We start from the raw sequence: 24,522 nt of genomic DNA, 5'->3' as shown, positions 1-24,522 counted from the left end.
CAAAATTGTCGTCAATTGTAGCTTCATATACTTCATATTAACTTGTCGATCCTCTATGTTTCTCTTGTTTTGTTTTTAAATTGTTTATTTGATTACTTGATAGTTTTAGAGATTCCGACTATAATTCATATGATTGCTATTTATTGCTCTATAACTACAAATATTATATGTTTATTGTATAACCGTATAAACTATAAGTACATACAGTACACATATTCCATTTTGAAAACAATACGGATAATATATTATCAAGTCTTCGAAAAATTCAAAATCCATAATATATAATTGTTATTATTATGATTATTCAAATACTGTTAAGTAATTAAATTTACCTATGTAAATATAATACATATTAACAACTTTTACTATATATTTTACACACTTAACAACATGTTTAAAAATATTAATTCAACTATAGGTATAGTGTATTGTGTATACACATTGATTCCCGTCTGAATTAGCGGAGTCCGTCAGAAAAAATTGCAATTCAAAGAAAAAATACACAAATTATACTGGCTAGTTTGATGACATTCCACACTATACCTAGCAGACGAACGGCTTCCGTGTCTATATGTACCTAAAACTATTATCAATTTGTATTAATGGCATTTAAATAAAACAATTATAGAGAAGTGCCAACAAATCCAATATCGAAGTCATTCATCATTGTTATTTGTTATCAAAATATTTGCCTTCGTACAATTGTCGCAGCATACAGATTCAATAGGAATGAAGTAATCTATCGAGATTTGAAGATATCATACATCCAAAACGAACTTAAAAATTTTGCCAACAATCGTGTGAAAGAACTAGAGCTGCACACCAACTTCTGAACAACTACTTCACAACTCAAACTCTTGAAACCATAAAACTTAAATTAAGTGACTTTAGCTAAGAAAAAGAACTACCTTTCGGAGATAACCTTTTCATGACCCCAAACAATTTCATGTATATACAAAATGCATTATACACATTTGTATTTTGTATATACTATATGTGATTATATTATTACTATTTACTATTATATATTTATTGATTATTGTGAATACATACGCACATCTTAATTGTTTAAATAAAGGTACCTTAGGGCATTTTAAATATTTATATATAAGCTTACTGCTTTTAATTAAATAACTTAAAAATTGTGAATATGTATATAAAATATAATACAAACCATTAAAAAAATAATAAATAAATAAATATATCACACCATTTTTTTTTCAAATTGTATCATTGAAATAGCTCTACTTCAATTTCAGCTACCGAAAAACCCTTATCTAAAATCGATTTATATTATATCATATATATTATGAATAAAGTCTTGAATAACATTGTTTTATTATTTTTTTTTAATTTATTTATTAATGAGTGTTAAACGTTTAATCTTAATTGTCACCAAGTAATTCATTACAACTTCCAAGTATGGATTCATAATAATTAAATAAAATTAATAACATTTGAAAATTAAATATTCTAAAAAAATTTTTATTCTGAATTTTGAATAAATTTGTGAATGTATCTACGTCTATTTCTAGTGGCGTAATTGTGAGGGTAAAGCGCTTGTCATTTAAAATAAACCAATAATATTATTTCATCAATATTACGAATACAAGATTATCAACACATAATGTTTTTCAAACAAGTATTATAGCACCCCTTTTACGAACTCTAATGTACCTACTATGTTATTTAATGATATGGTTATCTATGATTTGTTTCCAAACAATAAAATGAGTTTTAACACTTGTCATATGTAAAAAAACAAACAATTTGATTTTATGATTTCGAAATTATTTTTACCCCACCCTTCTAGTTTTTTACACGAGTTGGATACCTCGCTCCTCGCTATAATTTCAATATACTGTCGGTTATAATTACTGTCAAATACATAAATCTTACATTTATATGTGTAAAGGATGAAGTATAAAGCTACTATACATACCAATAGGTAAAATATTTATTAACCTTAATAATAGTCGTTCCTACTTGTGTAGATATAAATCGAGAATATTTCAATGCCTCGAATACCTTAAGTACCTACAATTTACAAATAATATAAAAAACAGTTAATTGACGCAAGTTATACTAGCATACTTTCAAATTAACGATCATAGAATTGCTAAACATAATACCTATAACATTATAACAGTCCCGTCTGCTACAGCAATCATAGAGCAGTCATGATTTTATTTGAGTAAAAATATTTAAAGAACATTTAAATATATTTAAATTATTTGATTAATTCATTATTATCACAGCGATGTACCCAGCATGTAAACCTATTTAATCTACTCAGATTTTGAACTATTAAATTGTAATAACTAAATGTCTAAATAAATTAAACTTCTGTCTTAATATATATTTTTCATCATAAACTAATTTTCAAAGAACCTTTTAGTTAACCTAGTTTATTAATATTATATAAAACGATACGAGTTAACGAAATAAAATTATTCTGAACCAATATTATTTATTACTGCAGAAGTGCAAATTCTATTAGTAAGTTCCGCATCAGCCGAAAAAAGTTTTTCCACGTTTAAAATAATCGAGACACATTTACGACATCTATGACTTCTGCTTGTTTTCGTAATTTAGCGTCGATGTCAATCAAAAGGGAGTTCAATTCGGAATTATTACAATATCCTATATAGATTGTTGACGAATATGTCAAAATTAAAAATAGTAAAATTCAACTTTTAAATAAATATTATAAATAGTTATTAGTTTACCTATTATAGGTAATAATTAATATAATCATAATGATTGACTATAAAATAACTGTACATTAAAATATACTACCTATAGAATATGAAATTCAAATATTATACAGTAATTTACCCGATAGGTAATGAAAATATATATTTTGTACTGAGGAACTGAGGAATGTTGCATTTAATTTCCAACCCTAACCCACCAAAAAAAAAATGTTATCAATATAAATCAAAAAATCAATAACATTTCAAATATTCCAAATTCCAAATGTCTATAAATAACACATAAATAATTAAATTAAAAAAAATTATATCATGTCTAGAAATGGGTTAACGATATATCATTGAATTTGACTTAAAAGACCTATAATATATAACAGTGACCCACACAATATTTAATTTACAACAGAGGTTAGGTACTCACTTACCTATCATCTGATTATCAAGAAAATTATTGCGAATTTTTTTCCTTTTTACTGTTTTTTGAACAATTTATATTTTTCAATGGTTTATTTAAACGATAAATAACAATATTATTATTTTGTTATAATTCAAAAACATTATTTGCTAAGACTTAAAAATATGTCTAAAGTCTATTATATATTTATAAATTTTACTTTACACAATGACATTTTTGATTTATATTAAATAAGTAATTTCATCCAAATGTCTATAAAAATAACTGTCTTTATACATTTTTTATATTTTATAGTTTCATATTTAGTTACACAAGATGAATCTTGAATTCTTGTATTAAATTTTGAAAACATAGATACAAAAAGAGATTAAGAGATAAAATAGTTTTTATGAATATCTATCAAATTAAAAAATAGTTTGCATTTTTTGCGATTTTGATTAAAATTCTAACTTTAAATACGCATAAAAAAAAGTTGTGCCTATAAATTTTCAATATTTTTGTACAAAATACATAAGAATAACTTTTGTGGGATCTTGTATTATATTTTCAAGAATTTTTACCTAACGAATAATATTATCGACATTTATAGAAAAAAAAACTAAAAATTGTTTGAGGATAAATAATTATTTTACAGATAAATATCAAACGTCATAAACATTTGAACTTAAAATAAAAACTAATTTGGTGACTAGATTTTCGACATTTTTTAATCAAGTAATTAACATTTTACGAGGAACTTTATATATTAAATTTTTAAGCATTTCTACACAACAAATAATTTTTAATCAACATTTATAAAACAATACTAAAAAAATTGAAAACTTCTTATGCCTCTAAATATCTCAAAAATAATCAAGATATTTTGAATATATTTTCATAAATAGAAAACAATAATTTAAATATCTATTGAAAATTTCAAGTTTCCACAATTATTTGTTTTCGAATTACATAAAAAAAAAAAAAACAAAACAAAAATTGGATTTGCATAAAAATCCTCGTGTTCCTTAATTTTATGTTTATTTTTCTTTGACTGCAAAATTAAATACTGAAATTTTTAAGTTTGCCTCTCTGAATTACAAACTAGATCCATTTTAATATCCAAAACCAATCCTATACTTGAAAATCAAAGTATTTTATCGTTAACTTAGACTAGAATCTAATACAAAATTATTCAATTGTTATAAAACATAAACCTGTTTTAATGCCTCACAAGGAATCTAAAAATGTGATGTTTTATTAAGTCAAGTAATTTTATCGAATCATTTGATGTAAATTACTATTCACTAATAAATCAAGTAAAATATAAAAAAATATATAACTTTATTATACAAACATTTTAACGTGTGTAACTTCAATAATACAGTTACATACACTATCACATTACATTTATACCATAATATTTGGAAAGATAGAACACAATTGAATTCAATCAATCAGTAATAGCTAAAGTTATTAAAATCAAAATGTTTCATTTCCACACTTTGATGATTCCATCACAAGATGCAGTGACTAGAAAACACTGAGACGCCATACATGATGTGATATCCAATATCGATCCTACATGTCCTGGTGCCGGTTGGTCAGTGGCACATGGTGGTTCCTCATCACCAGTCATTACTGTACTGCTAGATTTTGTGCAAACCTCTTGCACAACATTTGTACCATCAACTAATCTACACCTAATCCATTAAAATTGTTTTAAAATAAGTATTTAATAAAATAATTTTACGTATTAAACATACTCATAACAATACAATGAATGACCCATAACATCACTTGCAGCTGGTATAGCTATGTAGGAATCACTTGGAGATCTCAAGTTCCATTTTCGTACTCTCTGATCTGTGCCACCAGTCAACAATTCTGGACCATGATCTGTATTCATTGTATACAATGCGCATACACTGTGATTATTAGTCTATAATAATATACAATAGTAATTAGTAGCTTAGTACCAATAATAAATAAGAGTCTTATTATAAGACTTCTGGTAATAACTCAAGTCAATCACTATACTTGACTGTTTGACAGTGGTGGAGCACTGCTAGCCCAAAGAGTTTGTTGTTTTGACCCGCTTTCCAAATTCCACACAGTTACTTCATTATTATCTTGCATGGCTGATATAATCCATGATGGTTCAGACGGATGTTTTATTAACCTCCTCACTCTTACAGCTAATATTGATTAACATAATTTAACAACTCATTATAATTATTATAATTATATAAATCATGTTTGAAATGTTAATTATTGTTTATTACCTTTGGAATGAGCAATAGTGGCAATTGGTAATCTAAAGCGCAAATCCCAACATGTATGATAACCACTACTTGTACCTAACGTGAGACAACTTTGTCTTGTATCCAAACACATAGCTGTTATAATACCTATTCAAATCATATAAGTATATTCAACTATTGATAACATGATGATTTTAATATAAATTTATTATTTAATATTACTTTGAACTTACCTTGTTTTATATCATTATTAACTTTCCAAGCTAATTTTGGAGCACGAAGATCCCATCCAATAAGAGAGCCATACACTGTCGCATACACGAGTACCATTTGAGATCCAGAATCTAAATAAGATATATCAACAGCACAGCCGTCTTCTTGCAGATCTAATTGTTTCATTTGTATCACGCTCAACTTATTACTATTTGACTCTAAACTGCAAAATAAACAAATTAATTATAATTTAATAAACATAATAAAATATAATTTGAATAATGTTTACGCACTTCAATACAACAACTGAACCAGAATGGCTAACAGTAGCTAATGACTGATTATTTCTACACGTGGTCATGCCATATAAAGCTCCATTTTGATGATTATATACTTGTTTGGACCGATTAGCAATATTCTTGCCTTCCATTTTTACACAGTCCCATATACGAACGTAACTGTCAGAGGAACAACTTGCAAATAATGATGTATTTGGAATTGTCACCAACCTGAGAATAACATATTGAGGAAAATTAGTTTACACAACTTAACATAACTTCTAAATTTAAGTAGGAACTGTTTTATATAAAATTGTTATTTTAGGACATTAATTTATTTCTTATTATATAACCTGTTTACTCCAGACTTATGTTCATGCAGATGGGCTACCAACTGAGAACGAAGTCGCCAACCAGGTGGAGGTAATCTTGGTTTCCACACTTCTTGTTCAGCCCATTCATGACGTCTCATTGTCATTTCATAACACTCTTGACGATGAGATATCAGTTTACGCAATTCTAGTTTACATGGTGCATAACGATCTACCATAATAAATACAACAATGAAAATTATAATTTTCTAAATTTCCTTTTTTATTACAAATTCTTACAGTGTATATAAGACATATCAGTAGGCCCTTCAATACTATGAGATGGAGATGGTTGAACATCAGATGTGTATGAGCCCCCAATAGGTGATCTAAATAAAAAGTATCATTACAGTAAATTTAATATTGATAAGATTAAATTTAGTCTATTACGGATTTTGAGAAGAATGCATTTGCTTTGAAGACGACAACTCTGGACTACCAAACATACATTTCCACTCATCATTCATGTTAGAAACTGACTGATGATGATCATCTATGCCTCTTCGCCTATTTGCTAATGGAATAGGATCTTGAAGTTTTGAATGTTGTGATCGTGCCAATGCTATAGAATAGCAATGCACATTGAGTTTTGTGTCTCCAATATTTATCTAAAAAAAAATTAGAAAATGATATAAAAAATAAAAACATTGTTTTAATAAAATGATTTACCTTTCCTTTAGTATTATACTTGTTGTCAAATGCTAATTGCTTGTGGACTTTTAAAATATGTTTAGATAGTGCTAACAATTGATCTTCTACAATTTCAGTCATCCCTTCAGATTCCAGTTTCCTAATCAACTAAAATATAAAAATTAAAATAATATTTTAAAATTAACAATAATAAATAATATATATATATATTACATTTCTTAGTGCACTATTTTGATGCATTGATTGAGTAACACTTGTTAAAGGTATATGACCAGTGTTAGCAATAGTTCTGGCTTTTTTTCGTTCTCCCAATATATCTACTAATGTTTCAAGAATTGAACACTTAACAACTGTATCATAAATATTTCGTGGTAAAGGGTCTTTTAAAGTATTCATTACTAATTCTTCTCTATCTACTAATATGATTGAATGCTTCAAATAAGGTTTCATTACAGGCAATATTTTACACTGAACATCTACATCATCTAACATTCGTGCTGTAGCACTAAAACAGCCAACAGTAGCCTAAAACAAATAAAAATTAACATCCAATTAAAATATATGTAGGAATTGCTAAAATAAAAATTATATTAATAAGCATAAAAGTATAAATAAATAATTAATAAGAACCCATCTAAACATACCTGTCTTATCCATAAATTTGGATGTATGAGAAAACAAGAAATATCCCTAATTAATTGGTAAAGTGCAGTTTTTTGAAGTAAGCGTTTTTCAATTAGATGTGACATTGCATTAAGTGCTTTTTTTGCTACAAACTCTTCACTATCTGTAAACCCCTAGAAATAATAAATTCAATAACAAAATAAAATATATTATATCTACTTACATAATGATATACACTTACTTGCTGCAATAGTGGACATAATATAGGTGAACACTGTTGGTCAACAAATGCAGCAACATTGACAAAGTTATCAAAAAATGATGCACGCAAGTGTTTATCAGTTTTATCATTCAAGAAAGTTACCATATGAGATAATATCACATCATTAGCTGGAAAGCAAAAAAAATTTATAATAAATAATAAAATAAAATTTATAACAAAAATTTACCTCTTTGGGTTCCAAAAAACTCGCATAGCTCAATTATATTACTATTCACTAAAGTTTGTTTTACAATATTATGAGAATCAGTAAGAAGTGATGATACTGATTGTTGTACCATTTCATGCAATGTAGCAAGCTCAGTCTCAAACGCACTAGAAGTTGGTTCATCATCTTGCACATTCTGACAACACTTCAGAAACCTTAAACCAGTTTGTGCTAATTGTGAAATAATCTGAGCAAAAGTTGTCCTTACAATAACTGCATCATCATGGGCCACCTAAAATGATCAATTTTATTAAACACTAAAAAAATGTTCAATGTTACAAATAAATTTGATAATTACATTTATTAAGCCTGGAAAAATGTACTCTGGAAATGTGTTTGCATCACTAGGCTTCAAATTTTTAACAGTTGAAAGCGTATTATTTAAACCGTGCAATGCAGATTTTCTTACACCAGGGGAAACATCTTGAATCATATGAAACTTGAACACAAAACATGATCTCATTATTTTAATTTAATTATTATAAATAAAAAAAAAATTAAAAACTATTTTATTGAAAAAATATTATTTTTTTTTAAACTTAAAAATGTTTAATTTAAATATATTGAACTTATTTACAGTAATTGTTGTAATGATAATGGCATTAATAAACTACAATACTTCATAACTTAATATCACACACAGTTATTTTATTGTGTTTAAGAGTGATATATTTGATGTTATCATTATCATTTTAAGTTATGAAATTTTGTAGCGTAATAATAAGAATATCATAACATTATCTTAATATTTTAAAATATTGATAATTAACTGTATTTTAGTATTTCATTATTTATTATGTACATAACATCCTAATAAAAAGCTTATTAAATTAAAAATATAGACTACATTCCAAAATTTACATTGGTAAAATGTTTGATTATAAAAATTTTACTTACAATATATGGTACAATTCGATCTAAGACAGTTTCTGCAGAACAATATGTTGATAATTCAAGTAAAACATCTAATGCTTGTATTTTAGTTGTAGACAAATGCAAACCTCTGAAAAATATATAAATTTACAAATAAAAAAGGAATAACAATACATCCAATAAACTTAATTGTTATAAGAAGTATAATTTATAAAAAAATTACTTATAGACTATAGGTATAGTCTATTCAGAATAAAAATGGTACCAGCTGGCAACCAATTTTTATCGGTGGCGGTCAGATGCTTCTCCCACCATTCTGGCCTTTGGTACAAAGCTACACCCATGCACACAAATCAACCACCGGGTACCGCTTTTATTCTGAATAAACTATATATTTAAAAATAAAACTATTACCTAATACAAGAAGTAACTAATTGAACAATCAATACTAGACCATCGGTGCATTCTTCTGAATCATTAGATGGAAGTAACATATTAATTATTCCATTAATATCACTTTTCAATCTATAACAATAATAACATCAAAGTAGAATAATTTCATTTTTGTTTAAACATACTTGTGTTTTTATTCGCTCACCTGTCAATTTTTTCATCAGGTGAAATTATAGGATTTGTAGCCGAAAACATTTGTAAATATGGTTGAAGAAAAGAATAAAAATAATCTGGAAATATTTTATTTTTCTCTTCATCCAAATATAATTCAGCAGAACAACGGTCAGCTGGATTTAATTGTATCATAGATTTAATGAGATCCTAAAATTATAAATGTAATAAAATATTTCAAATGTTTTTAAATTATAACTAGATTTGTTATACACACTCTAATTGCTTCATCATCAATAGTATCAATGTGAGGGTTTGGATCATACTCTCCATTTCTATATGCCAACAATTGTGATAAATCAAAAGGTGGACGACCATCGGTGAACATTTCTGCTAATGCACATCTGTAAAATGAAAATAATATTATCATAGTATATTTGTGAAAAAAAATGTTTAAATATTTATTATTTATTAATAATGTATTTTCTTTTACCCAGTGGAAAAAATGTCCATAGCTGGAGTTAATTCTCCTTTTTTAATATGATCTTCAGATGGTAACAACTGATTGCTAAGTTCAGCAGATGTCTTTACAAAACTACATAATTCAATTCAATGCTCTTTTAACACTATTTAAGAAACATTTTACTAATAATATTATTTACCGTTCTGGAGCTATGTAACATAGCCTTCTACGGGAAGTATCAAAAAAGAATGAATAATCAGCAGGGTTATCATCAGGTAAATATGTAGGTTTGTAGGAGGCAATATCTGTGAGTAACACCCAATTCCAAGACGTAATCATAATATTTTCTAACTTTATATCACCATGGCATACCTGTATGTACAAACATTTACAAAAATCATGCAATAACTAGAATTTTATTAATTAGTGATACAAAAAACACATACGCCTAATGTATGACATTGTCGTAAAGCAAACAATATTTGAAAAGCAATAAATTTTTTCTCTATCATGGTCAAGAAAGGTCTGGTACTGATGCGATCATACAAACTATACTTGACATATTCTCGCATCAAGAAAACAGCTTTGTCAGTCATCTGTAAAGAAATTTAACATGTGAAACCAAATTATCAATAACAATACCTTTAAGATTTAGTAAACATACAATAACTTTTTGAAAACATAAGCAATTGACAGCCGACTGTAGTTTGGATTTAATCTCTTCAATGTGCACACGATGTTTAACTAACGGTAACATCGGATCGTGCAGAGCAAACACTTTGACAACAATCATTCCTTCTTGGGACTTGGCACGGGCCACTTTAAAAAACCTAGTACTCCCCAAGCTGTGAAACAAAAACAGAAAACATTATTCACAAAACCATTAACATAATGGTACTGGAATTGGAATTACCTTGCATCAAACTGCAGTTGAGAGTGATCAGTCAGATAGTGTTCGACTGGAAATATTTCGGAGGGTGCTATACCCACCAGTTGGTTGCCCATTTTTATAACCGCAGTGTTGATCGCGATTATTGCAAAAACCCGAACCGATGGAGATGCGATTTCGATGACATTGAAACTATAAATTCTCAGTTAATTGCCACAAATCCATTATATATTATTTTAAAAAGATACACAAATGACAGAAATTAGAGTACAGGAACAAAAATTAAACCTTTTTCAAAACTTCTATTATCATTTGTGATTCGCTTATCATTTAAATGCTCTAATCTTATCTTATCATGAAAACGTAATTTAAAAATAAACTACGTAATAAGGAATAAGGTCCATTACGTAAATACTAACACAGAACAGTAGTCTTGCTTTCGGTCACCACCACTAGAGTACTCTCTGTGTTCGACAATCTTCAATGTAAAATTCAGGATGGTAAAATATTATAATAAGGGGCTGGTAAAACACGATTCCAATGTGTAGAAGCCGCCTTCGAGGTGGTTAAGTGAAAATCGTTTCAAAGGAAATTTGGTAGGGATGGTGATCAGGTGTCTAGAAATTGGTCACTAAAAATGTGTCAATTACCGTACATGTGAGTTAACAGTTTTTCTATAACATATCAGTTATCATTCTGTGTAAAAGTTTGTCCCATCGCATGCCTGGTTCTTTTTTTAATTCAAAAATAATAAAAACATGTCAAAAATTGTAATCGAGTGTCTAGCTATCAGTCATCAATCGGTGTAATACCGTGCCCCGTCGCATACCCGGTTTTTTTTTTTTTTTTATATAAAAAATATAAATATGAAAAATGGTAATTAGGGATCTCAGACCTCAGCAGATGCAAATCGATACCTGCACTCCTGACATCGAAAGTCGGAAGCTATTTTGTAGGAGAACATTTTAAAGTCGATATGCCATGTTTGAGTATTAAGTAATCCATAATCATCGGGGAAGTTCAATTTACATGCATCTAAACCTAACAGGTAGGCAAAAAGACTGCGTCGGATCGCGGACGATGTGGGTACTGCACGGATGAAATTGTATTTCTATTACATATTATACAGCATAAGTACCCGGTTATTTTTTGGATAAACAAAACAAAAATATTTCTAAAAATGGTAATTGAGTGTCTATAGCTATCAGTCCTTAACCGATGCAAATCGATACCTGTGCTGGGCAATCTACTTGCGGCGGATTGTTATACCTCCTGACGTCGAAAGTCTGATGCTGTTTTGTAGGAAAAAAAGTTAGTCGAATTACGTGTTAAAGCTTAAATTAAGTTGTTAGATATCATTGGGGAAAATCCATTTAAAAGAAACTAAACCTTCCAGGTAGACAATCCTACTACTATGTTGGATTGCGGATGAAGTACGCGTAGCAAGTGAAATCAAAATTTGTATAAACTCGAACTTCGAATAGTATAAATTTCCTATTCAAAGAACTGTTAGATTATTTAACATATCGTACATATCGTACATATTATAATATTATGATTAATGATAGTTAAGTGTGACTGCATTTACAGTGCCGAATCTCAAGCACTTAAACCGTTTCTGAACTGCGACGAATTTTGTGTCCATAACTATACACTTATGCGATTCGTATATTCGTATATTCGACTCGGTTAGGTTCTTATAAATTGTCTTTTTAACAAGACTTGAAACGGAAATGATAAATTTTAATTTCATTTTCAGGTTTTTGATTTTATCGGTTTCTATTTCACTTTTAAATATCGGTTTTCAGATTTTCTGGTTTCAATTTCATTTTCATAAAACGGTTTACATTTTTTTCAGTTTTCATTTGAATTTAAATACTGTTTTTTGTTTTTAAAATCGCTTTTTAACTTTTCCGGTTTTAAAAGCCGGTATTTACTTTTACGTATAATTGTACCTACTACCAAGGCCGTATCTAAAAATTTTTTTCGGGGGGGGGGTCCAAAACATGTATATTGTAATTTTATTGAATTTAGATTTTAATTTTTGTTATTTGGTTAAAAATAAGACAAAAAAAGATTTAATCTCCTTTTATTAAAATATAATAAAATCAAATAAACAAAATTACTTTGACATCTTGTCACCTTACACTATACAAATATGAAGTATAAAATTAAGAAATAAAAAATTCACAAATACAAATCATATTATTTTAAACTAATAATATGTTCCTATCTTTTTGAAGAGCAAACTGGTTTAACACTTCATCGGGATTAACCGTAACATCTCTATGGACACTTAATAGAGCTAGTCCAGTTAGTCTTTCTTGTCCCGTAGAGTTCCGTAAAAATGTCTTGACGCGTTTTAATGTCGAAAAAGTTCGTTCGGGAGTTGCTGTAGAAACCGGTAGTGTAGCTAGTACTTTTAATAAAAAATGGATATTTGGAAAAAGTTCAGGATTACAATAATTTAATGCTTCTACAGTTGTATGTGGACGATCTACATCTTTGAAAGCAATCCATTTTCTTTTCCACAATTTCAGTTCTGAAGGTAATGTGTCAACATTTATAAAATCTGAATATATACTAAAATCTGATTCTAAAATTGGAGATTTCAAACACATTTTTGGTATTAATAAATACAAAGACGATAAAATCGTCTTGTGTTTGGAAACCGTTCTTTAAGTTGACTAATAAAATCATCATAGAATGGAATCGCAATTGCAATACGAAAATAATCTTCAGGAATGTTGGTATCCACATTTATTCTATTTGTTGAACGACTTACTAATATTGTTGTTGTTAATCGTCGCTGACCCCCGACCGGCATCGACAGTGATCGTTGTCCATCAATAATAAACAATCTATTATTAGCGTAGACGTCAGATTTCTATGTAATACGCGCATTGGTATAGAAGTCTGTGATTATTATTATTAGACGCTATAATATTTTCATATGATATTATAATATAAAACTAAAAACAGTCAATGATTAATTGGAGCTTAAGTGATTTTTGACTGAAAATATTTTTACGTTGGTGTTAAAAATAAATAATTATTTTAAACATTTGTAAAATATTGAAGAAATTTCGGGGGGGGGGGTCCAGACACCCTGGACACCCCCCCAGATACGGCCTTGCCTACTACTAAGTATATTTATACTTTATTATTTAATACATTTATTTATTTATAAACGTGTTATTACGTTTAGCATGTCATACAATTTTTAAGGCATAAAATAGTTATCAATATTCAATAGTTATCATTTCATAGTCATCACTAGTGTATGTAATATATATATATTACATATTTTATATATATTATATGAATATTTAAACCTACCACCACCCTGCAGTAAAGCTTACAGAACACTGCATCACCCTCATCAACTTCAACTATAAAACATTTATATTTAATCAAATTATTAAAAAATAATATCAATAAATGAACATAGAATATGTTAATCATATATATATATATATATATGATATATTTATTAATTCATTTATAAATTTTTTTTTAAATGTTAATACTTACACGACTGAAAAGTTTATTTTCAATGTCATCAGTAGCAAGTAGTATTCCTTCATTGTCATACTGCCGCATAAATCTTCATCGTCGCGTTCGCTATTATTGTCATTTTCAATTGGTATTACAGTACTATCTTGAACCTGATCCGTTTCATTATTCATAATTCTAGCCAATTTCACCATGTTTGTAGCATTATCACAAGTTATAAAATACAATTGTTCCTTTTTTAATGTTGTATTTTCCAAGTATTTCAAGAAGCTAGAAAGTAGAGAATAATATTACAATTATTATCAGGCTTATAAAATGTATTAATAAAATATAATTTAATAAGAAATATATTTATGTAATTTTTTATTTTTATATTAAACTTTATAATAATTAATAAATATTTAACGGTTAGGATATTCTATTCATTTATGCTTTTCATGCATTTCGATCATGGCCAGAGTTGACAAACATATTTTTCCATTTTTCGTATACTGAATATTTACCTAATATGGAACGATGACGCTTCACACAATCAATTTTTAAGCTGATAAGCTGATTTTTTACATCAGTTTTTATACGTGAAACTATTTTATTTCAAGCAGACAATATGTGAATGTATGGTAGTCTAAAATGTTTATTAAAAATTATTTTAAAACTTGATCCGATACCCAATTTAATTTAAAATTAGTTACATATTTTCACCGATAGCTTCAGTTAAAGGCTTTAAAATTTTCTGAAAACCAGAATCGTTGAAGATGGTAAATGGACGGCCATTTACCATGACAATCTCAGTGCAACCTTTTAACAAAGTAACCTGATCAATTTTGACAAATAGATTTTTTTTTACTTATAGTTATGGTTGGTCCATGTTTCTACAAAAAAAATTATATTTTAGAACTAATTGAAATATTTAATAAATATATCTAACATTGTACAAAACTACATAGGTTTCCTTTTTCCTAACATTGATAGCAAAATGTTTACTTATCGTTTGAATAGTATGTACAGGGTGATTCTTTTATCATAAAACACTCATTATTTCAAAAGGTATTCATGCTTTTGAAAATATTTTTTACATAGTTTCAAGTTGTTAAAAACAACGTTTTTATTAAAAAATTATATTTTAAAATATTTTTTATCCTTATATTTTTTAAGTTTTTTATTTTAATAATAAAATGATAAAATAATAAAATAATACCGTTGTCGAACTGCCCGGTACGTCTCTTTCCAGCCGGGGTGGTTGGATAAGACGTGATCGTGACACCTCCAAATCATGAGCTGTGCTTTGGACTTTGGTATCACAATGAGTGGGTTAGGGCCGATGTTTACGCGCAAAAGCCTGTCGGAAAAGACATGTGTCGGTTCCCATTTTGGCGTTCCTCGTGTTACGCGCTAGACCGTCTAACTTGAGACCTGCAATGACGTCGCGTTTCGAGGTGTCATCGGACTGCCACTGTTCTAGTGTGGTTGCGGTAGGAGGGCGTCACTGTTTTAGTTTTCGAACATAGAGAAGATGCGATCGGCCTCGGGGTCAACATTGGTCGTCGGAGATGTAGATGCTCCGACCAATTTTTCTTCGAGTCGCTCCTCGTCTACGAATGAGCCAGGTACCGAGTCGCAGGATAACAAATCTGGTGCTTCATTATGTATTCCCGGGACGTGTACTGTACTAAAATTTAAATTAGCTAGTTTTAGTGACCAACGTGTTAATTTTTAATTTTTGTCTTTAGCCCTATCCACATCAGCGCTGAGTTGTCGGTAAGGAGTTCATAACGTCGGGTCTCTAGGTGGGGGCAAAATTTGTCGGTCGCCCGTATTACAGCTAGGCATTTGCGTTCGACCGCGGCATACCGTTTTTGTGTTTCGCTAAACTTTTTGATTGCGTAGGACATTGTTGGAAAAGAACTGCATCCGCGTCTATCTCACTTGCATCGGTTTGTAGACAAAACGATTTGCTGTATCGGGTGAGAACAATTCGGTGGTGTGACTAGCGCGTTTTTTATTGATTTGAACGCGCGTTGTTCGACATCTGTCCATCTCCACCTAATTCCCTGCTTTAATAAATTTGTTAGGGGTGCTATGGTGTCCACGTAGTTATCTACGAACTGATTGTACCAGTTGCACACTCCCAAAAATTTCTGTACATCCTTTACTTTACGCGGGACCGGAAAATTGTCGATGCAGACCAATTTTTCCGGTTGTTTTTGTATCCCTTCCGCGTCTACAATGTGCCCAAAAATTAAATTTCGCGTAACCCGATTTTCCATTTTTTTGTGTTGCACGTTAGTCCAAACCTCTTTAGTCGCTCTAGAACTTTATCTAAGTGGGCCTGGTGTTCGTACTCGTTCCTTTAAAATACTACTATATTGTCTAGGTAAACTTATACGAACTCACGATAAGATCAACGGACTATTTTTTAGACCGAAAGAGAGGATTCTAAATTGGAATAGGCCTTTACGCGTCCGGAATGCCGTGTATTCTCATGCTTTTCCGTGCAGCGAAACTTGCCAGTAACCACTTTGCAGATCAAATATACAGAAAATTTTCGCGCCCCACATTTGCCTAATCATTTTGTTTAAATTTGTCATGGGGTACGCCGGTACGCGTCGGATTCGGTTACGTCGTTAAGCCGCCTGTAGTCGACACATAGACGGAATGATCCGTACTTTTTCTTTGCCAATACTATCGGAGCAGCCCACGGTGAGGTGCTAGGTTCAACGAGCCCCTGGAGTTCTATATCGCGCACCATATCATCGATAGCAGTTTGTTTCTGTTGTGGACAAGGATATGGTTAGAGCGCGATAGGTGATGGGTCTTTAAGCAAAATTTCGTGTTCAATTAATTTGGTACTTCCTACTTTTACACTGAATGCTACCGCATATTTATTTGATATTTTGGTAAGTTTCGCGCGAGTTTGTATACTTTGCGTACCGTGTTAATAGTATCAGTTAATCCACTAATATACAACTCTCTATAAATGTACAGTACTATGCGAATTGACCTTCATCGTCAATAAACACAAAATATAATTTGTTCAATCATTCAAATCCTGTAAAATTATACTTAAATATTCAATATAATATCTATACAAATAATTATCCTAAACCTAATAGAAAAATATAAATTGTATATTTGTGCTCGGTTCAAAAAATAAAATATTTAGATATACATCAATACACATATATGGTTTTTTTTATATTAGATACTATATTTGATATTAAGTAGGAAACTATTATAGCATAAAAGTATACTAAATTAAATTTATTTAAAGAGTTTATATCATTTATGAATAGTAAATATAATCAATTGTATAATATTAAAAACATACACAATAGCTACTAAATTAAACAAAATAATTTAATAAATTTATGCATACAAAGCTATATCATGTAGTATATGAGTAAATCAACATTGCGCAAACAACGCTCCACGACAATTGACCATACATCTGCAACACATGATAATAAATACTAATATAGCTAGTATATACACATTTGATGTTTAAAGAAATACACACCGTCACGGCGTTCGATTCGCCGCGCAGTTGACAGAGAGGAGGATCTTAGCGCTTACGCTTACAGTCACGCTTTTTTGTTCCAAAAATTATTTTTCAGACACCACACCAGGCCCGCGATATAACTATAAAAGCTATGCAATAGCTTAATAATCTGTAGTGCTGATTCAGTATCGTCAACGGTCTAGAACGACAGTGTACGAAGGCTACGAAAACGACTTGTATTCGACACAAATCGACGAACAGAGGGCCTACAACACGCACTGAGATATAACATACAACAAACAGTGCAATCCAAGCAAAATAATTAATATAATCGATATGCATACCTCGTACGTTCCCTTCCACGTCGGCGATTCCGATCATGCGGTCTAATCACACGATCGGATTTAACGCATAAACGGTACACTCGCGGCGTTTAAAAGACACGCGTTACGCGAAAAACATCACCTCCGGGTCGAAAAACGCGAAACGGATCGTCGGAGACGGAAGAAGTCGAAATAAAATCGGCAAGAACGTCGGTCGGCTGCCTGTCACGGTTAGCCCGATTGCGGCCCCAAGGAAACAAATAAGTAATAAACGGGCACTCTGCCGGCCGTAAAAACACGGAGTACGCGAAAAACACGATCGCGCGCGGGGCCGAAAAACGCCACAACAATCGCCGAAATAGGCTTTAAAAGTCGAAAACTCGCCGAAATTTTCGAAAAAAAAACGGCATATACAGTAATCAGAAAACGTCGACGTCAAGAGAGCGCGATAACGTAAAGCCGGGGACAAATCTAATTTTCAATTGACGGCTTTCTGCCAAAGATACCAGTACAAGATCAGCTGTTTTATTTTATTTTATTTTCTTCAAATATAAATCACAAGCATGAACGGTGTCCGGGTTCTTTCAATTGTTTCAATGGTACTGGCCATTTGTGTCTTAACATTGTGCGACTGTTCAGATGAACACTATGCAAATACACTGGAGGTTGGATCTATTATTACATATGTCGTCGGGATGGTTTCCTCGGTTACTAGTTGTGTACCAGGAGTTAACATCGTGTCAGCGGTTTTGGCTGCTTCCGCCGCCGCCATCAAGTTTACACACACAATTAACGTAGCTGGATGCTTGCAGCACAATGCTGAACACTCTGATAAGTCATACATATACAGATGTGAATATTGTCCTAATACCACCGAAGGGACGATTAAGTATTGTGCTTCAACTATGGGAACTATTATGGATACGACGGCAGTTATGCAGTCGACTCTAATGACATTTGAGGCGCTATCAGCAATACCGTTTGTTGGATGTTTCCTGATGGCTCAGAAAGTTGGTATTTTGACAGGTAACGCCATAATAGTAGATAACCACGTGAAATACTGGATTAATGCTGGGTGTTATAAATTGATGTACACTGGATGTACTTGTGAGCTTTTTGGTGGACGCGATTAACCCCGACAATAGGTTGAAAGTTTGGTTAGCAATTCTTCCAATACTTGATGATACTTGGAATTGCAAATTACTAATTAATATTTACCCAAATTACTTAATAAATAGTTTTATGATTTACTAAACTAACAATCACTTCAAATAATTTCACTTTTCTTTTTTTCTTTTATCATTGATTTACAAACAATATGTTAAATCTAATAACCAAAAAAAAAAAAAAACTACTTAAATCAATTTTATTTATATTATATGGAAATATTTAATCAATTATATTAATATTATTTATATTATATAAAACTATTTAATCAATTATATTCATATTATATAAAAAAAAACCCCAACTATTTAATCATACTATAAAAATAATCAATTTATATATTTACTAATCATACAATTAATGTAATTACTCTATGGAGTAACCAGAAGGGACACTTTTTGAATTTAGCACGGGTTCTTATGGGACACAGATTTGCTACACCTGTTGGAATATCAGCGTGGCCTGTGATTAGAGCACCCCCCGACATGTAATTGGGGCCCTAAAATGTAGATCCTATAGCATATTTATGGGTCCGTATTTTAACTTATGTTACTAGAATAAAAATAATATTTTTTCTAAAATATGTTGTAAAAAATTATGTTTTGGGATAAAAAAAAAACAATACAATTTAAAATATTTTTAATTTGCGTGGTAAAACTTATTATGATTATAACAGCTAGATTTTATTTACTACAAAAGTAAAAATAATAAATAAAATATATTGCGATTTTCTAGAAAATAAATTTTAGATCCAACTATCTAATGAAATATTATATAACTTGGAACTAGTAATAGTAGTAATACTACTGATTAATATGTGGTATAATGTAAGTAATGTTTATTCATGCATTATAATTTATTAAAATATGAACATATCTTGTTAAGAGAGGGCCCGAAAAAATTGTAGACACCCCCCGAAATTCAGGTCTGCGCACGCCTATGACTATTTTCTAATGTTGTGAAGTTATAAATTAATATTCAAATCCGAACTACAATTGTTTTGATTTTATTTCAACATATTTTTCAATACCAACGTAATCATTTAGATTCTATTTGTCATCTTATCAACAACGATTATCAGATAAGAAATCATATTAATATATAATTATATATCGAGAGTAATGAGATCATTATTGAGTAAGACAACACAGACTCTGGTGTAATACTGCAATATAAAAAAGTGTAAAATAAATAATATATTTATAAATCTGTATTCACGATCCTCACAAATCGTAATAATATATGTACAGGCTTATAATAAAAGTAAATTCAGGATTATAGCTACTCCTAGCCCCATCGATTATTATTCGTTAAAAGTACTTGACCACAACATCTAGATATTATAAGGTAAAGTTTCATCAATAGCAACTTACGAGCTTATTTTTTATTCATTACAAATTGCAGGCGCCCGACTTGGAGCTCAAACCCACGACCCCGAGATTAAGAGTCTCATGCTAATATAAATATATATTATCCGTGTTTATGCTATAACATCTACGAATTAGTACGTAAACCGTTGCACTGCTTGAATGCTAAAATAAAATTTTTATATTTAATTTTTATTTTTATATTTGTTTCATTTTTTTATATTCATATTTTTCAAAATTGTGTTATTTTACACGATTTTACTAGCATAAGACTAACTGTTTTATATAATTAATAGCGGCTATCCTTCAAACACGATGTTGGTTCGACCATAATCTTTTGTGGCATTATACACGTTTTACATATACGGAGAAAATATTGGCGGACGTCGTACTAACCTAATCGTACCGTACTCTGTAGGAATAGATTTGTATGTTCTAATAACGTATGTAGAATCAAAGTACACCAAAAATTTGAGTTAATTAATTTAGAACGTAATAACCTAACCTAACGGTCGAGGCGCGTTTGGGTCAGAGACGTTTAGGACATTAATAAAAATGCAATCCGTTTAGACCAGTATTTTGTGAACTTGTTTGGGCCAATTTTTTTTTTTTTAGTACGTTCTTATTGTAAAGATTTCCAAGTTCAAACTAGACAAACTATGCTGAAAATATTATAAATTTCAAATAATATGTTTAAAAAAAATGATACAGATATCTCAATTATTGGCGTACTTAAAGATTAATGGACTAATATTTTAAGTAGCTCGAATTTAAATAGTTCATAAAAAAAAACCATTTTCGTAATTTAGTCAACTCTTATTTAAAAAATTAATAATTTAACACATTTTATATTGTAACTATTTATTTTTTAATATTTTTATCTTTAAGACGAAGTAATCATACATATTATATAGAAAAAAAACAATAATAATAAAAAAAATACAAATAAGAAACAGCATTTATAACCATGCCAAAAACAGTCCTATGCCTGTTAAAAATAAAATGAGAAGAAAAATGCTGGTCCAAACAAGTTGTTTTTTAGAAAAATAGGCCCAAACGGGTCCTGCCCAACGTCCTATGGGTAGGTATAAAAAAATCTATATAACTCCCGGGAGCCAAATGTCATATCTTAATAATAGACAGGGACGAAACGTTAGTGGACTCGTTTTTTGGACGAGGACGAAACGTCCGCGATTCGAAATCGGTAACTAAAAATTTTTATAAAGTCGATTACCATGATTGTGAGTTATTAGTAATCAATTAACATTCGGTGTAAAAGTTTGTCTTGACGCTTGCCCGGTGCTTGTTTGAATTCAAAAAGATAAATGTGTAACCAAAAATGGTAATTGAGCGTCTAGCTATCAGTCCTCAACCATTGCAAATTGATACCTGGCTGAGCAATCCACCTACGGCGGATTGGATACATATCGTATCGTTTGCCCGGTGCTTTTTTTATATAAGAATAAAATAAATAAAGTAATTATAATTGAATGTCTAGATAACAGTCATCATCACTTGATGCAAATCGTTGCTAGGCAGGGCAATCCGACTACGGTGAATTATCATACCTCTTAACATCGAAAGTCTGATGTTGTATTATAAGAGAAAAAGTTTAAGTCGAACGAAGTGTTAACGTCCTATCTTTTGGGAAAATCGATTTATATTAATTCATTAATATATATTAATATATAATAATTTATATTAATTAATTCGCATAGGATGGCTATCCGACTGCGTTGGATCGCGGACAATGTGAATATTGTGAGTGTAGTAAGTGAAATAATCCATAGTACATTTATTAAATTTATTACATTATGTTGTAAATGTATTTTTTGGTCTTGAAACTTGAAAGTTATTAGTAATTTTGCATAAAACCCCGATGAAGCTTGGATATTCTTATTAATTGTCTTTTTAATATATTTATCCACAATATGTCATGCTTTTTTTGTATAGAAAGATACTATAGAATATACACTATTTTAGTACACAAAATGTATTCAAAGAATCAAATATTAACGCGCATACCTGATCAATATAATTTTAATAAATACATTATAGCACAGTCTTTTAAAATATTATCTAAGTATTACATACATACACATATTGTATTTTATCAGGTAGGTAGTAAGGTAGTTACCAATTTTTTTTACATAATATATTATATAGAAATACAATTAATTTTTTTCAAAAATTTAAAATCTGTAAACTCAAATAAATAATATAATATAATATAAACAATTGAGCCCATAAATTAAAACTTATTGATGATTATTATTATTATTTATTTAATCATATGGAAATTTAACATACTCCTGGACATAATCAGTGGTAGCTATAATAAATACTATCACAAGATTCATATTAACACTGTATTACTAACATTTAACATTTGCAATATATTATGTGTTTGATTCAAAAAGAAAATTAATACGTAAATATTATAATATTGCAGTAAATAACTATATAAAAATACATTATTTTTTATTAGTTGAATAACTGGGAACTATTATACAATAGGAACATAGCTAATTAATCTGTGTAATGTAGAACTTACCAAGGAAAAATGTTTTTATTTCAAATTATTTTAATTAAATTAATTAATATCATTTGTGAATTAAGAGGATACAACAGTGACAATTTTAAGAGGTTCGATGTATAGATTATTATTTCAAAACATAAAGTGAAATAAAAATTATTACAATATTTTTTCACTGGATCATTTTTTCTCTTAATCCTAATACTCATATGGAACTATTTCTTGTGAAATATTCAAAATTTTATGCTTTATGAAAAGAGTAGCTGATGAATAATTTAACCTTGTTTCGTCCTCTTTAAAATCCTTGTATTGCAAATTATAAAATTTTTAATTTTAAAATAAATTTTTACATACAAAACATTTTATATTTCATTTTATATTGAACAGAAAATATAAATAACTAGTTGTGGTATTAATAATATGTATCTCAGTTAGAAAAAGTTATTGTTGCATTCCCTTAATCTTAGGATCTGTTTTTTTTTTATCTGATTTTGTGTTTTTATCAAGAAGACAGATAATCATATTAAATTGTTAAAATATGATTAATCAATGTAAAAATTATATTAATATTTTAAAAATATATTCAATTAATGTACTATCAGTTTTAAGAACGTTGTTATGTTTTTGTAGTTAGTTTTGATTATTATATTCTATTTGATTGTAAGTGATTGGTTAAAAAATAAAATGCATATTTTGTTTCAGAATCCTGTGCAATTCAATGAATTGTAAAGGAATCTAAACTTTGTTTTTATCCTTTTCTACTCGCCTGCAACTATTTTGAAATTTGACTGTACCAACCTATAGCATATTTTAGACTATAATAATGTTCATGTTTATAAAATGTTATTTTTTTTTTTACTTATATAGTTTAATTCAAAAACATAAAATATACATTTCTTTTTTTATTAATATCATAATTATCATAAATTTATTTGAGACTTCTTTATTGTTGCATTATGTGTGAACTTTTAATAATAATAATATTTTAATAATGTAATAAACTACTCATGCAGATATACAGTTATTTATTTAGTATTTTTCTTTTAAATAAATGGTATATTTCTTGAATAATAGACCCAAATCATTTTTTATTTGAAGTCACTTAGAAATTCAAATATCTTAAGAAACACAGATTAATAGATCATATTCTTATCTCAAGTTTGATAATTAACCAATTGTATTCACTAAATTATTAAAGCTTATAATTCAAAACAACTGAACACAAATTTGCCTTTTTGTACTTTTGTAAAAAGAAGACAACATATATGGTGCTGTGCCTTCATAAGTACCTATTACTCATAGGAAATATTAAAATTGACTTGAGGGAATTC

At 29.2% G+C, this 24,522-nt stretch overlaps 4 protein-coding genes across 4 annotated transcripts; 1 reads left to right on the top strand and 3 right to left on the bottom strand.

Annotated features, from left to right (window-relative positions):
- Positions 1–4,430: 4,430 nt before the first annotated feature.
- Positions 4,431–11,076, bottom strand: LOC113551342 (phosphoinositide 3-kinase regulatory subunit 4). The gene is made up of 24 exons (XM_026953532.1): positions 10,808–11,076; positions 10,559–10,739; positions 10,341–10,490; positions 10,094–10,266; positions 9,925–10,026; positions 9,709–9,835; positions 9,466–9,641; positions 9,282–9,392; positions 8,892–8,997; positions 8,293–8,433; positions 7,956–8,226; positions 7,748–7,896; positions 7,527–7,679; positions 7,096–7,407; positions 6,901–7,029; positions 6,622–6,839; positions 6,472–6,560; positions 6,214–6,403; positions 5,876–6,091; positions 5,603–5,805; positions 5,391–5,516; positions 5,146–5,303; positions 4,872–5,047; positions 4,431–4,808 (listed from the first exon to the last, which is right to left on the bottom strand). Exons 1-24 carry the CDS (start codon positions 10,897–10,899, stop codon positions 4,598–4,600), a joined length of 3,960 nt encoding a protein of 1,319 aa, XP_026809333.1. The 5' UTR covers positions 10,900–11,076; the 3' UTR covers positions 4,431–4,597.
- Positions 11,077–12,993: 1,917 nt separating this feature from the next.
- LOC113550923 (52 kDa repressor of the inhibitor of the protein kinase-like) lies at positions 12,994–13,404 on the bottom strand. The gene has a single exon (XM_026952886.1). The coding sequence runs from the start codon at positions 13,402–13,404 to the stop codon at positions 12,994–12,996; it is 411 nt and encodes a 136-aa protein (XP_026808687.1).
- Positions 13,405–15,790: 2,386 nt separating this feature from the next.
- LOC113550917 (uncharacterized mitochondrial protein AtMg00860-like) lies at positions 15,791–16,566 on the bottom strand. Its single transcript, XM_026952876.1, has 2 exons — positions 16,226–16,566; positions 15,791–15,968 (listed from the first exon to the last, which is right to left on the bottom strand). The coding sequence occupies exons 1-2, from the start codon at positions 16,564–16,566 to the stop codon at positions 15,791–15,793; spliced, it is 519 nt and encodes a 172-aa protein (XP_026808677.1).
- Positions 16,567–17,892: 1,326 nt separating this feature from the next.
- Positions 17,893–24,172, top strand: LOC113553815. The gene is made up of 2 exons (XM_026957357.1): positions 17,893–19,147; positions 23,894–24,172. The coding sequence occupies exons 1-2, from the start codon at positions 18,685–18,687 to the stop codon at positions 23,911–23,913; spliced, it is 483 nt and encodes a 160-aa protein (XP_026813158.1). The 5' UTR covers positions 17,893–18,684; the 3' UTR covers positions 23,914–24,172.
- The last annotated feature ends 350 nt before the right edge of the window (positions 24,173–24,522 follow it).

Source organism: Rhopalosiphum maidis, chromosome 2 (assembly GCF_003676215.2).
Source record: "Rhopalosiphum maidis isolate BTI-1 chromosome 2, ASM367621v3, whole genome shotgun sequence".
In the NCBI taxonomy this organism is placed as follows: Eukaryota; Metazoa; Arthropoda; class Insecta; order Hemiptera; family Aphididae; genus Rhopalosiphum; species Rhopalosiphum maidis.
Note: the sequence above shows the minus strand (reverse complement) of the source record. Positions and strands in the feature narration are given on the sequence as shown.